This window comes from Serinus canaria, chromosome 11 (genome assembly GCF_022539315.1).
Source record: "Serinus canaria isolate serCan28SL12 chromosome 11, serCan2020, whole genome shotgun sequence".
NCBI lineage: Eukaryota > Metazoa > Chordata > Aves > Passeriformes > Fringillidae > Serinus > Serinus canaria.
In genome coordinates, this window is record NC_066325.1 from 7,305,871 (window position 1) to 7,322,036 (window position 16,166).

The window sequence follows — 16,166 nt, forward strand, 5'->3', positions numbered from 1 at the left end:
AATTTGTCAATCATGTGTTTTTCTAAAAATCCCAATCCCTCAGAATGGTTTACCAATTCCATTCATTTCTTTCAGTCTGTCTGCCTCTGTGAGCTCTCCACAGCAGTGTGCACAGCCTGCCAAGAATCTGACCCCAGGAGGGCTCTTTGGGCTCTGCAGTACATGGACTGCCCAGAGCCTGCATCCCAGAGCTGCTCTGCTAGGAGAGAGAAGAGTGACCCCCAGGTAAGCAGGAGCCTGAACTGCAGGTGCCAAGGCCTGATCTCCATCAGCAGCTCTGCAGTCCCAGCATCAACTCCACAAAACAGGAGACAACTGTTCAAAGGAATTATAGGTAAGTGTTGTGCAGTGCAAGAACAGGAAGAGCAGGATGTGAACCAACAGCACCTGAGGAGTTCCAAATAACTCTACACAGGACTCAGAAAAATATCTCTGAACAGCAAAAGCAGCAAGATGTTAGCCCTCCAAAAAAGGCCCACAGAGTGAGACACATACCCTCAGTCACAAACATGAATGAGGAGAGGAGCATCAAGATTAACTTATGGGAATGACTAGATAACTTCAAATACCTCATTAAGTAGCTGTGTCCTAAAAGAGAATAAAAAAAATAAATCAGGTCCAGCAAATCAGAAGAAAGACAGCAGCACCACTAAGGTTAAAAGGATTGATCTAGGTGAACATCAAAGCTGTTCAGCTCCAGAAAGGAAAAGCCTGAAGGAAGTACAGGTGCCTTGATCTTCAGGCACACATTAGAACACTCCTGTCACTGCCTCTCCTAAGAGACCAATTAATTTCAGAGAAAAAAGGCCTTATCTTATTGCTTGAGCACCAACCCCCCCTCCACTGTACCTCTGAGCAATAAGAGAATTTCAATCAGTCTGTAAAAACATGCAGGGCACTGTTGCAGAGCTGCCTGGGGTTAGAGTCCTTCCACAACAGCCCAGCCAGCTCAGCCAGCCCCTTGGTACTGCACAGGAGACTCCAGCCACAAACACAAACAGATTTCCCCCCTGCAACCACTGACATCAGAACTGTACACACACCCACCAGATCCTGCTGGGACAGGCTCAAACCTGACCTGCAGGCTGACACTGGGAAAAGAGAGCTCTGCCTAGGGTTAATATTAAACTTACACATTAGAGGAGTTCTCACCAGCTTTACTAAGAATTGCACATGTGGTCCAAGACTATTCATCCTTCTGTGTTCTCTGCCAGTCCCATCCTCCAAAAGCATCCTTCCCTTTGCAATGCTCCATGAATTTGAGTACTAGCTTTGTGAACAAAACAAAGGATGATTTTCCAAGAGATAAACATAATGAGTTTGGTAAACTGGCCAGAGTGATGTAATCAAATGCAAGACATCCAAAACAAAGTTGGTTTTGATTGTTAGTGCACTGAGGACAAGGAAAACCAATAAGTCAAAATAAATCTAAGATAACTTTTACCTGTGGACCTTAATGTGTTTCCAGAAGAGAAGCACCATTATCACTAATTTTACAGAAAAGGAAATTGAAGTAATGAATATGAAAGAATTACTCAGTCACCCAACAGATCAATTACAGAGAAACAAGATATTCTGAATCTCATTATAGTCTGCATTGCAAAACACTCTGATCTGCACAGAGCCAAGCCACAGAATGCCATGGAGACAGATAACTGCAGTACTGACTTATTTGCCCCAAGACATGACTAGTTCAAAAAACCCTGGCTCATTTGTTTTTATGGCTCTAGGGCCACCTTCTGTAGTCCTGAAAATATCTTTCATTTGCACTCCTTCAGAAAAAAAGCAAAAGAAAATCCCTCATATTTCAGGCTGTTTATTACCTTTAACAAAAGCTGAAAATGAACAATTTAGACACATCATTACCTCTTCAACAAGAACAACAGATGAGCAGTATATTCAAATGAACAGACCAAAACATTTTTCTGCTACGTTGCCATAAATAGACAACAAAACATGCAGTCACTGGGATATGAAATATGTCTGGTTAACTGAGCCTGTTTCTTATGTAATATATTATTTTAAAAAATCATCATACTATTGCCTATTAAATCCATTACATGTTGTTACATGAGAGGAATTTAAGGCTTTGGAACAATATCCTACTTATTGAAATTAATAATTTTTTTTTCTGTTCTTCAACTGAGCCAGATTTCAGTTTATTGCTGTTGAATTAGTCAACTTACTCCACTGGCTCTTTAAAAAACGAAGATGGTTATGAATACAAGTTCTTAAAGAAAAGCCATTACAGATATTGTTGAACAAAATATATGAGGAAATGCTTTCTTCAAAATTTTCAAAGAGAACAGTTTCAAAAAACCCACAACAATCTGATCTATTCTAATTAAAATGCAACTCCTATAATTATAATTTTTTTTAATTTCTTTAACATTATTATATGCCCATGGAATTCTTTTTAAAGTTGCTTAAGTACAATTTTTGCTACTGCTCTTTTCAGCTGCTCAAAAAGTAGGTAAATGCAAACAGGCTACTGAAAAAAAAATACTTTTCTGCTGTGGTAGCAACTGAAACTGAAGCTCACAGGCAGCTTGAAAGCACAGTGGGTTTTAATGGGTAGCTTACAAAGGTAGAAAAGCAGATTCCCATCTTCCCTTCCACCAGTGGTGTCTCCACAGCTCTGTGTGCTCACAGGGTCTGTGCTCTGTCCATCAGGGCTTCAGCTCTAGGGAGAACTCTCTTTTGCTTTGCTCCTCAGACCTGAGCACTGTGGGGTTCTGATCTCACAGCTTTCCAGGATGACCCCAGAGCACTCTTTGAGTGCCACTGCTGAAGGTGATTGCACTGCTTTTACCACAGGTCAGATGGGCTCATGTAGAACTTGGCTGCTCATTAAATCACCTCAGGGTCAGCCTGCCCAACAGAGTCACTGTATAAAACTCACAGACATATGGCAAGCAAAGCAAAAAGCAGTAATAACCAACCTCCACATAATTTGAATGTCAGTGTGCCATCCTATACAATAAATATTCCAGTCAGAATAAAAGTTTGAATGTGCCAAGGCTCCCATGAAAAGTAAATTTATTTACAAAGGCAAAGCTTGCAGTCATCATTTCAGAAACACCTCCTTGAGGCTGGCAGGCGTTCTGCAAGCCAACAGGCTGCACAACCTGGCCAAGAATGTCAAACACACACAGCATGTTACAGAAGGCACAGAAATCAATTCTGTGCCATCCAGAAAGTTTTCAGTTTCAAACCAGGCTCACAATAAAGCATTAAGGAGTCCCTTACCGTAAATCTCTTTATGTAATCTGAAACACAAAATCCTCCCATGCTCAAACGTAGGGATCTGTGCAGGGCAGATTCTTGATATAAAGTCCCCATTCTGTTTGTCTGGTCTGGTGGTCACCCTGGCAGCCTGCAGCCTTTCACTGAATAAAGCTGCACAGCCTCCCTGGATCTTGCTAGAATTCTGCTTGTGTGATAGACCAGGCATTTCATCTTATCTGACACTACACCAGGCATTTCAGTCATTTCACTGCCTTATCACAGCACTAAGTTCTATCCATATCCCAGCAGTTCACTTCCTGAATCACTGATAACAGATACTCCAGGGCAGAGAAACAATACAAGATGACAGCCAGACCTCTGGAGTCACAGAGCAGTCCCTTCTCTGCATTTCTTTGTTCCTTTGCTTATTTTAATCCAATTTTACTTTGCTGTAGCTGTAACTTAAGGACAGCACATTGGCTTCAGCCAAGCAGTGACAAGACTCTAATTTATCCAAGTGCTATTCTATTTTTCAGTGACACTGATAACTGCTGCAGGATATTGCCTTCAACACAACACAAATGGAACACATGTGGGAATTTCTTGCACGCCCAATTTCTCAAGCACAGGAATAGAGGGAACAATTCAAAAGGACCATTCAGGAGGGTTCACCCTCCATCAGAATTCACACACCTATTATGCCTTAAGCACTATTTCTACATCTGATGCTATGCACACAGAGCCACACCCTTCAGTCTCTAAATAGCTCACTCACTTGCACAAATGTACATTGCCATGAAGGCCATGTAGGCATATTTGCGAACCCCCTAGATCTAGGGTCTTTAATTTCTACCTACACAGTTAAATATGCAGCCACAATGCACCTAAATGATGTTCCTCGTGCATTTGGTTCTCAGCCAATGAATTCCTTTTTATTTTGCCCTGTGTAAGATACACAATTTTTTAATAGAATTCTTACCTGTAAGTTTGTGTCCATGGAGGACAAATACACAAACAGAACAGATACCAAGATGCTGGATGACCTAAGAAGGAAATTAGTTCTAGAGAAGTAGAAGCAAATCTGCTTTCAGTTTTAATCTTTGTTTTACTCTTTCACTCAGCCAATAAGCTGTAATAGAATTATCTCTGATTACAAGCTGCAAGTGATCTAGCATTAAGATGAATCCATCAGGCATGGGCACACAAATGACAGCCTCTCACTATGGCCCTGCCTTTGAGCAGGTGGACAAGCACCTCAGGCAGCAGGAGCAGGGCCTGGCAGGAGTCACACCTTCACTGCTTCAATCCCATCAGGAGTGTGCTCCACCACAGCAGGGGTGCACAGGCACCCTGCCCTGAAACAATCAGGTCAGTGATGGAGATAAGATACTGTACCTTTAGCATTATGACCTAAGAGATGTCAGGTCCAGACGTGGGGGTACAGAGCTGGCTGCCCCTCTCACAGCAACAACAAGTGATGTGTTTCCAGCTGGGTTTGTATGGCAAAGTAACAAATATGCTGTTAAAAAATGAAATGAAACCAACGTAAGTACAGACAAAACCAGAATCAGGTGAGTGAGGGACTCTTGCAGGGCAAAAGCCAGGGAGGAGATGGCTATGCTTGCTTTACTGCCTGGCAGGGAATGTTTTTCAGGCTATTTAATAAACAAGTACAGAACAGGGGATGCCTGGGGTGACTTGAGCACAGCTCTAGAGATGTTAGTGATGTAACATCCTGCTAAAGGGACACAGGCAACCTGGGGTTGCCTCAGATGCTGGACTTAAACCTCCAGAGATGAGACCAGTCTCAACTGCCAGACCCCTGTGCAATGCCTAACTCAATCTCTGTGCCTTGGCTTTTCCACCTGTAAAACAGAGTTAAATCTTTCCTAGCTCACAGAATATTTTCACAGCTTTAAGATCTATTATTACCATTTTGCCCTTTTAAAGGGCAGGAGTAAACTATAAATTCTAGGTCAAAACTGCCCCAAGATTTTTAAGACACACCAGCTTGGTACCTGCAGTGGCACAGGAACACTGGTGCCCTCTGAGCTGAAAGCCCTGTCCCTGCTGAGCCATTCCACATGGACAGGACAGGGATGCTGCTGGCCTTGTGGCAGCACCTCCAGCAGCATTCCTGGCACTCTCAGAGGAACAGGAGACCATCCCCATGGACACCAAGCTCTTGAACATGGCCTTCAGCTTTTTTACTACCATGTAACTGATTGTGGAAATCAAAGACCCCCATTCCAGTACCTAAGAAAAGAACAAATATTGGAACTGCTCAAGAGGTGCAGGGCTTAACAATGACCTTAGACCCAAGGGAGGGAAAGAAGTATTTTTATATATTTGACTACTTCCAATGGCACAAATAACCATGCAGTTACTCTAGATTTAGTAAAGAGACACTATTACTTCATGTGGCAGCAGAGGCATGTACAGCATGCAAGCACCATGCCACAGGGGAAAGCTTGCATGACAAAGAGAATCCTTTAGAAACTTTGGCAAGAACTCTGGAATGAGCAATGCTCAGCCTGCAGCCTTCCATTAGCAGATCTAAATACAGAACCATAGTGTAAAACAACACCTTCCTGCAGTATTTGCATTAATTAAGAATATAATTCTTATTATGTGTTTCACTGACTGCTTTTTTTTTTCCATTTAGAGTCTGAAAAATAATTAATTTGGAGCTTCTCTCTCCCTCAGTTTAATCTCCTATCTCTCAACATCAGTTCTGGACTGCGTGATTTTGTGAGTATTAAAAGGCAACAATTTAATAGTAACTGTATAACTTTCAATCCCCAACAAGGAAACACTCCACTTTACACAAAGTTAAATGTATTTCTGTGACAATGGACACAGGACTATGTTATCTTTAGTACCTGGGTAAAGTCTAATGGATTTTACATATAAGGAAATATAGATCTTGGTGCCTTGCCCTTGAGCTATAGGCAAGGAAAGTGATCACTTTGAGTATAGGCTTTGAAGGTGTCACAGGACACCATTTACTTATAGAATAAACGCAGAACTTTACCAAAACTCATGCATATAACATCCAACAAATGAAATCAAGATCAAGGTTAGTACTTCAGCTTTTAGAGGAACTAATCAAATCTGCTATACTTACACTCCAAAACTCCTCTCTCAAGCTAGAGAGGATGCAGCACATCAGTGCATTTGGAGCACAGCCCAAGACAAGGGAAGAAGAAAAGAGGTTTATTTTAACTGGCTTCTCCAGCCAGCTGCTGACAGATTTGCCAATTCTTGCCCTAGCTACAGAGTAAAATGAAGGGGTTCAGCATTTTTGAGGTGACCTCTCTCATCTCCCAGCATTAGCCTCTGTGAATTAGAAGGAGGTGCACTGGTCCACAAGCATCCCATTTTCAGGGAATTTATAATTTGAACAACATTACTTAGATCAAATGGTTAATACAAAGTACCTTCTTTCCTGAAAATGAGGGGAAGCTTTAATCACTTGGCACATTTCTTCTACACACACTTAAGAACTATGAAATCACATAAGTATTTGAGAACCTTTTTGTCATTAATAATCAGGGGCAGGGAGCTTCTAACACTGATGTCACCCAGTCTAAGTCACCATGCCTATGCCCTAAACATCAGCCTGAAGGTTCCCATTTCTCTTCCACAGGCACTTCAAACTGCACTGCTAACTTACCCTTCCATTACGTTTCCATCCACACCACGGGCTGGAGCTGAAAGCCAGCACAGGAGTGTCCCCAGGGAAATGCACACAGGATCAGCAGGCAGGCTACTGACACCAGTAATGTTCAGGTGCCCTTCTGTATCTGATCAGGACAAGTATTCAGGAGCCTGTGAAGACTTTGAGTGATGAGGCATTTTCTAAGAGCAGTCAATTCCTGGTTGTCTCCGTGCCAGTATCAGCTCATTGCTAGAGCTGCTCCACTCACAATGGATTAGTATTAAAGGACAGGTCTGCAACCCTCCCCACCTCATTAATATTCATTTTAGATTTTAAATTCCAGTTACACAAGGACTCATGCCCAAGGCTTGATGCCTCATAAATTATATTCCATTTTTAAACCTGCAGCATTCGCTGTCATTGTTTCAGAAGGAAAACACTAGCAGAGATAGCTTTAAGCAAGCTGCTTTTGTTGAAAAGAATACTATCTAAAGCCCTGTTTTAACTTCATTAGCCCACAAAGATTTGCACTACAATGAATCCTGCCTGCAAAGCACAAATACAACTGCCAGCAAATTTTAATTCTGTCAATATTCTGCTTTTGTACCAGCTGCCAAAGCAAGTGCATATAATGTCTGCAGCTGAATAAACTCACAAAAGGCAACTTACCAAGGGAAGACTTGAAAATAGCTACAACCACCATAAAAAAACAAATTAAGAGACAAAGTGACGCTCTGTATGTACTTTGTCTCCTGGCAAACATGGGTGGGTGATGTAGATGATTTCGCATGGAGAGCTACCCCATTACACAGCAAACCTGGCTTTGATGGTCAGAAGAAAGGTCCAAAGGAGAAGAGATTGAAGCCTTCTCTGTAAGGGTGGGGGCCAATTTTTGGGTAGCAGTCTCCTCCTTCTGTGAAACCCCAAGCCTTGTTACACAGGTCAACCTGACAGCACCTGGATCCTTCTAGTCTCCACTACTGAAGGAATGAACAGCAAAAGGAAAAACAAACTTTGCTCATTTTACCTTTACAAAAAGTAAAAGCTGCTGCAGCACAGATTTCATGTTCAACATCCTGTTAGTTTAAAACATGGAGAGGTAACTGGAAACAAAATTATTTTACATCATTTTTCTACCTGCCTTCTAAAAAGCCTTCAGCAGGGAGAGGAGCAGAACCAGGCTTGTTTCCCAGCCCAGTATGAGCAGGCTGACTCTTGCCTGGGATGAGAGATTTTTAACAACCTCCTATTCTGCAGATGCACTATCCTGTCATTTTTATAAAGAATTAACACATATCCTCTTGCCCACTCTGAGACAGACACAGAGGTGGTAATTACAGCCTCTCATTTAATGGTCCATTAACTAGAGGAGACATCATTGAAGTGAGTAAGCCCCATAAAGTACACATGAAGCACATGAATATACATGTGGAAATCAGAATTATACAATCCTCTCGACTGAATATGAAATTCAAAGGTAAATATTTTAGCTGGATTTTAACTTTGGCAGCCTGGATTGATGATTTTTTTTCCCCTGTATTTTAAATCACTGTCCCCTAACCAGGTTCATTCTAGCCCTCAAAAACCTTCCTCAAGATGTCTCCCCATTTTGATTCAGCTCCGAAAAGCAAGGACTAACACTCTCAGTCCCACTCCCAGTGGTGGTGGGATCTTGTTCACCTTCCATATCATGTCTGAATCTGCTGCCCAGAGAAAAGCACAGTAATCCCACGAGGAAGGGTACAGATGGGGAAGACCAAGCACAGGAACAAAAGAACACAGCCTCTGGAGAATTCCTTTTTTCAACCACTTAATTTCTAGGTATAAAGAACTGCTCAACTCTGGGAGCAGCTGGAATAGCAGTATCCTTACTCCTCTGCAGGTGCAGCACCTCTCCAGTCCCTCTCCTTGCTCTCCAAACTGCCCTGCTCTTCTCCCAGCTCCCACTGCTGAAGCAATGCACTACTTCCTTCAGTGACATCGTGCAGGTTCCCAGGTCACTCTCCCCCAACAGCCTGATCACACTCATTGTTAATTCCCATCATCAGACCTTGCTCCATTCCCTAGCCAAATCCAGCTTGTCTTTTTCCAACCCTCTCCATTCCTGGCATGCTCTCTCTGGTCCCTGCCTCCCCCTCATGTCTGGAGTGAGCTGCAATCACCTTCTTGCCTTTCTATATAAGGAAACCCCACTGCAGCTCCAGTGCTGGCTAATAAGGAAAACTGCATGCCTGAAACCCCAGAAACTGAAATTACTGTAATCATAATACAACCCAAGAACAGTCTGACAGTGGCCTTTTAAGTCACTGTGCTTTTGAGTATTACTGCAGTCACAGAGTGCAAGCTGTCAAAATCCCATTAAGATTTCACAGCTTGATCAGCAAAAAAAGCACTGGTGAACTGAGAAGCAACAATCAACAATCAGTAGTAATTAATCTAATATAGTCTCAACCCATCTGTTAGTCTCACAAAACATAATTTCTATGACTTCCTCAGATTCCCAATGTTTAAATAATGAAACTTCTTGTTTCCAAAGAATGCATTTGTAACACAGGCATTCAAAACAGAACGTCCCCCTGCTCTTTACCATTTGCTGTATTTTAATTTTTGATCTTTCTGTAGTTGGTAGGAGGAGGGTTCTGCTCATTTGGGTTTCAAATTTTTTCAATATATTAAAAGTCTAATAAACATTTTAAAAGGCAAAATATTTTGAGACTAATTTTCCTATGTACTACTGCCATCAGTCTCAACCACTGAACAGTACAAATTGTTCAAGTATCTGTTTCCCCTTCCAAAGTCCTTTAACCTTTTATTTTTTTCCAGAACTACATTTAGATGCACACGCAGGAGCTGTAAGCAAACGTGAGCTTCCCTGTTGCTAAGTAACTGTGTGCCAGAGCCTGCCCTGCCACTGTTGTAAGCAACAGCACCACAGCTGCCACGTTTGGAATTTGCTCAGCGTCAAGAAATGTAAGCTAAATATTTTGGATGAGATTCCCAATCTTCTTAAAATGGGTGTGAGCAACAATGAAAGAGAAATAGATCTGGAGATGACCCGACTCATGAGTAATCCTAATGCTGTGGGACACTTTTCCCCATCAGAACACTCAGGCTGTTTTTCAGAATGCAGCTATTAGTATTTCTCTAAATTAAGCTTCCTGCTCAATTTCCATTCAGCCCATCATACACTGTTTTGAGGTACTATTTTCAAAACCTTCCTCTTTCTGAGTGTTAGAAATAGTAATTGTGATCATTCAGTTAAATAAAAGGTTTGTTTTTAAAGTGCCTTTTTGAAAACCTTCCATTGGATGTCAGACCTGCCACTGTAAAAAAAATCTTAAAAAGTAAATTCTAATGCTCATCTTCTAACCTTAATATAGATTTGTCCACAGAGTTTAGCAGGGAATTAGTTTCTAATTTACTTTCTTGTTTGTAACACAATCAGAGGTAAAACTATCTCAGGACCAGGCTCTGAATCAGTACTTTGCAAAGACTCAAGATACTTCTGTCTTATGCATTTCCTAACTTACTGCACCACTTTTCCTTCTTTGGAATTGCTCTGTCCTAAAGAGCAGAGACCTTTGTTAGTCTTCTCAGATGACAGGAAACAGTCTTTATCCTCCACTGTTTCAGAAAGCTACAAAAAAATGGCACTTTTACCTTAAGCCTCAGTCCACAGCTCCTTGGTGAACTTAAACAAATTGAGCCTTATTCTAACTTCATTCACCTGAGTACACACCAATGTTTCAGTTTTAATGGTCTCCAGCTGAGAGGCTCATGCTAAATGAACAGCTGCTCTCTTCCAGAGTTTCTGACACTCACGCCTTTCCTCTGACTGTCTGTACAACAAAACTGTACCACCTCCAGGACACTAGTGTGGTTCAACTGATAAGATTTCATACCTGCTGCACTCTCATGTGGGTTATGACAAGTATAACTCTAAAGATCCCTGAACTCTGAGTGCTGTTCCTTAAAAATCTCCTTAACACATCAGAATTTTTTATTTGCTGAAGAATTCCACTCCACCAATAAACACTACTGTCAACACACTACACCTGCTGTGCTAGCAAAATCATTTATTCATTTTACTGAAAACCATTACTCCTGGGTCACCTCTTGCTCCAGCAAGTTCACTGATCCTGAAACACTTCTTTGGTGTTGCTGAGAACCAGGAGCTGGGGCCCAGAGCACCTCCACAGCAAAGACTCCAACTCTACCCCTCCAACCTCCCATCACTGCACATGGCCACAAACACTCCCCTTTTGCTCTACAGCTTCTCCAAATAAAGCAACTCTGACCTCAGTCTGAAGATTTCTCTTTATTAGCATTATATTTTTCATTAAATATTCATAAGGTGTTTGTTCCAAGACAAAGCAAACCACAGAAATTTGGTAAACTGCCAGACTATTAATATTTGTACTCCTAGTATCTGGAACACTCACTGTTCTTAACAGCATTTTATGGTCCTCAATGCTGTCCAGGATTAAAAATAGTATTTAATTCTTAAGTCAGATTAACAAAATTAGTAAGTTGTAACTGAGAGAAATAACACTTAGTAGAAGACCAAAGGCAGTAAACCAAGACAGAGCTCAGGTTTGCCATACAAAGTTAAGAAGCACCAAAGAAGCAGCTTATGAGGGGACTGAAGGGAAGATGAAGAAGAGGTACCTGACCTTTTCCTGGGGAAATGCTGCATGATGACACCACATGATTCATGTGAACCATGTTCTGGGCTTGAAATTTTAAACAACATTGGTGAAAGGAGGTTTAGGTTTTCTTCTGCAGAAACAAAGAAATACAGATATTTATCCAGTGCCATTGCCTCCTGCCTAATCAATTTCTTGCCTCTTACTTGGATGGCACATCCCAACCAACAGCTGGCAGTGCCAGAAACCTTTATGAAATAAGTGCACAGGAAAAAAAACCAAATATTTTAGTATATTGATTCACAGATATTTTCATTTCATTATGACCTCACAATATCTATGGAAATCATGCAGTGTCTGATCTGCCATAATGCAGAAAACCTGATTTTCATCTCAACCAAAAAACCTTCTTAATCATTTATAACATTGGGACAACCAGACTTAAAATTCTGTAACCTGTTTTAAAAATGGTAACCTAAAAAAAGAGGAAACAAAATTATTCTATTATATATTAGAGCTGTCCCACCACCACTGCAACCAAAGCGGAAACCTCCTTAAAGGATAGGCAAATAACTGGGGAAAGCAATGCCTTGCAGTGCTGCAGTGAGATTTGCCAGAGGTTATTTGCCAGAACCCACAGTGTAATTAATGAGAAGCCTACCACAAAAACACTGGCAGCACTGTCAATACTTTGAAGGACAAATTGCTTTTAGACTCACCTGAAAGCACTGGCAGTTAACACTGGCTCTCTGTATTGCCATAACAAGCCCAAAGCCAGGCACAGGAGATCTGTGGGGTGGAACAGCTGGAACTGAGAGCCCAGCACCAGCTACAAGTAGTCCAGGTCCTGCAGACCAAACACTCACTGACAGCTGAACAACTTTCCAGGCCAATTGTCCTGTAAGAGTCCTGTCCATCCTGCTTCCCAAGACTAGTCCATGATGCAAATCTAAGCACTGGAGGTGCAGGTACCATGAGATTTGCTTGGAACACACACTCCCCAAGCAAACAAAAGCCCTTGCACAGACACCCAGAGGTTCAACACACATGCACCTGTTCATGCACACACAGGGAGCCCTCTCAAACAGGCCCAAATTAAACTGGGGCTTTACACAGCTTTCTGCTTGCACTGTTTAATCACAAGTTGTCAATACCTTAAAGATTATCAGAAGCCAAGCACCATGTCCTGTTAGGCAGTAAGATGCTAAACATCCTTCATAGTACAGTCCAAGATGCAAGGAACAGACATAGAGCTGCTAATAGCCTACATGATCACTGTTTCACTCTAAAACACCCCAAAATCTAGAAAAACTACAAAAGGAAAAAAAAATCAAAAAGCACTACATAAAACCAACCTAAAGACTGATATTCAAAGCCAGTATCTCATTTTTAGTCTCTTTCTCAATAAATCCTGCCCAGGCACAGGACAATGATAGTCTGCAAAGTATTCTCCAATATCTTCTCCCAATTTCAACTTTTTTTAATCAACCATAGCAGTACTGGAACAAAAGTAACTGGACCATTAAAAGATGTTTGTAAAATTTCACCAAAGAAAGCTTTCAGGGGAGTTCCAGGGGAAGTGACGAGTTTCCTTAAACTATTTGACTGCCAATTTAAAGTTCAGAATTCTCTGGTCCTGACAAATTATCCAACTCCACCAATCTTCACACCTCCAGAACTGATGTCCCACACAAGTGATGAAGCAATGTTTCAGTGCAGGCAGCCAGTAACACCATTAGCAGGATCTTAATTTCCCTTGTTAGGTAGGAGTGATGTTCTAAAGAAAAATGATCTTTCAGGTTGCTCTCACTGCAACCTAAACACTCCCTTTTCCCGGTCTCCATGGTGAGAATGCCGGAACACCAGTGAGCTGTTTGGAATAAGGCTGCCATCTAGGAGCAGAGCAGGGGAAATGCAGAGAAATCTCAAGGCAAAATATGAACTGTGAGCCCACTTGATGGTCTGACAAGCTATTACACAAAGCTATAAACACTGGAAGCACAGATCTTCAGAGGAAAAAAATAGATAAGAAGTGGCAGAAAGCAGAACTTGTTAAAAGGTGGTTTATAAACAGTCAGTTCCCAATACAATCCTAAACTATTTGGCTCACAACAAACAGTTCATCCAGTCAGGCAAGTCAACATGTACAGAGGTGCAGTGGTTCTGCACCTTATCTCCTTTTTCCATTAAAAATCTGCAGCCTAACTCACTTTTTCTGAAAGAGTATTTTTCCATGTGAGGTTACAGGCTACAAAAAATGCATTGAAATAAATGAAGTCAGCCTGAATCACAATGACAGTCAAAGGCAGAGCCTAAAATCTTACACTGAAACTAGTCACAAGAAAACCTTCACGTAAGCAACTTCCTGAAGCCTTACCATATTTATTCTTGCTTCTCAGAAACTATGCAGTTTCCAAGCAAGTCAGAGCTGCAGTACACAGAATTTTGCTCTTTCATCATTCAGCTGTCACTGGCTTTATTTTACTTTCATAGATGGAGAACAAATGCAATTTACAATTATAATCTACAGTGATTTGCCAGTGTTTCATCCGTGGATCATCTCTAACACACAAAAGAAAGAGCTCTTGAGATCCATCATGCTGATGCCTATTTTGTACAAAGCAGACACTTTCCAGTTCAGTTACTGAATATGTTCCAAGAAATCTGTCTTGGCACACCACAGTTACCAGGGCTTTTGGAAGAGGCCGAAATGTCCTGTCTATACAGGATTGTTTCTGGTTGGTGGGAAGAGAAAGTCAGGTTTCTTGCTTTCCCAGATCCCCTGGCAAAGACCCACTCCCTCCCTAGAGTGTTTTCAAGGCCACCTGCTTCCATCACAGCTTCCTGAAAGAAACTGGAAGGCATCAGGGGAAGAAAAGTAGCATGAGGATATGTGGAAAGAGATGACAGAAGAGACCTGGGGAATACAAAGAGAAGAAATACAGAAATAGAACTCAACCACAGTTTCAGGAGAATCTCCACCAATGAAGAAGAATAAATGGCCTTGCACATTTGAGAGGTACAAATGTGTTTTTCAAAAGTATTGATTAGAAAAGGCACCAATCTTAATGTAGAAATTAACTTACAGTTTGTCACATCCAACAACATTGACTTTGGTCCTGTGACAGTAACCAATTCTACGTGCAGGAGCAGAGACAGAAACCTGTAGGAAAGCAGAGCCCCAAAAGACTGCCTTGGCAGCTCCCCCTGTCCCTTCCTAACACTGCACATCTCATTCCAGAAACAGAAGCAACACCTGATCATACCCTTAAGTCGGAACTTCACTTCTGTCACTGGGACTTGTAACTTACCATGCAAATGAATTCTCTATCCTTAAAACTGACTCATCTGTCCTCACTACTGGTATCTGTGACAGGCTACACTTCTGGGAAGCACAAGTTCAATGATGCAGAGAAGCAGGTCTTGTATTTGCAATTTCTCATTTACTGCAATAAAGACAAATGTGTTTTAGTGGCTTAAGCACATTTCCACACCATCTCTCTCATCCAGTGTTAACAAGGATGCAAATAATTCCTTAGGGGTTAAGAAGTGAAAATCACTTTCCATGCTTCCTGCTTTCACTTACATAGTTTGCATTTGATCAGTGTCTTCTTAACTTGAAGCTGGCTTAACTTGAAGCTATCACAGCTCCTTCTGGTAATCAGGGACTAATAAACAGCCAGTCTCTGGTAGTCCAGCTTTATTAATAAACATCTTGGCTTCCACCCAGACATCAGTTCTGTAGCTGAACCTCATTAGGCAATTCTCATTACTCAATGTGATACTGAAAAACACCAGTAATACTGAAGAAAAAGACATTTAGTTGCATTCCCCCTCCTAGAACAGAGCAAATTAAAGGTGACTAAATCCCAGTGTGTCAGATTTTATGAATATAATTATTTTCTACACCTCCTCTCTCAGGATTTTACACAGCTTGAGGCTTTGGGGGCTTTTTCTTGGTAAAATAAAGTACCCATATAGTTATTAAAGGAAGAATTTTGGCTGAAATTGCACTATACCACTTTAAGAAAGACTACTTTGTTGACTGTCTTCCCCAGAACTATTTATATCAAAACAGCTCATTTTTGCAAACTCAGGTAGACTTTGCTTTGGTATTTACAGTCAGCAATCCAAACAGAATACCAATAAGAATTATGCTTTTAAAAGACAGTCAAAAAAAGCTATGGGGAGTAAAAGGAACTACCACATCATGTTTTGGAAATACCAGTCACAGGATGTCAATTGCAGATCTACATTTCTGATGTCTCCTTCTCTTTCTCCAGTAAATAATGGGCTAAGAAAAAGTACAGGACAAGAACTTACCAGCTGGACAAGGCAGATACTCAGCAAATAATTGTTACAAAAGAAGTGCTTGCGTCTCAAACTTCAGGAGTCTGACCCCCAAAGTATATGATTTTTAAAAAACAACTCTATGGAGCAAGAAATTATCTTCTACAGATAATTCATAAAAAATTGAAAGTTGTCTAACAAAATAATCCTCCCAAATGAAACCATTTAAATTTTCTTCCTACCAGAAGTATATCACACCTATTACAAAATGTCATACCTAGGATGAATACCAGATTTTTAAGAGGATTAAAACCAACACACCCTGAGTATCACAAATGTAC

General features: G+C 41.1%; 1 protein-coding gene across 11 annotated transcripts in view; it reads right to left on the reverse strand.

The window, feature by feature from the left end:
* The window catches only part of MYLK3 (myosin light chain kinase 3), a 50,613-nt gene that overhangs the window by 28,372 nt on the left and 6,075 nt on the right, over positions 1-16,166 (reverse strand). For 2 of the 11 annotated variants that reach the window (XM_050978789.1, XM_050978783.1), the window contains exons 1-3: positions 15,122-16,056; positions 11,563-14,981; positions 4,624-4,747 (exon numbers count right to left, since the gene is read on the reverse strand). In XM_050978789.1, coding sequence (XP_050834746.1) covers positions 4,624-4,632 — 9 coding nt within the window. In that variant the 5' untranslated portion in view covers positions 4,633-4,747; positions 11,563-14,981; positions 15,122-16,056. The other 9 variants (XM_030227773.2, XM_050978788.1, XM_030227775.2 and 6 more) reach the window with 9 other exon arrangements.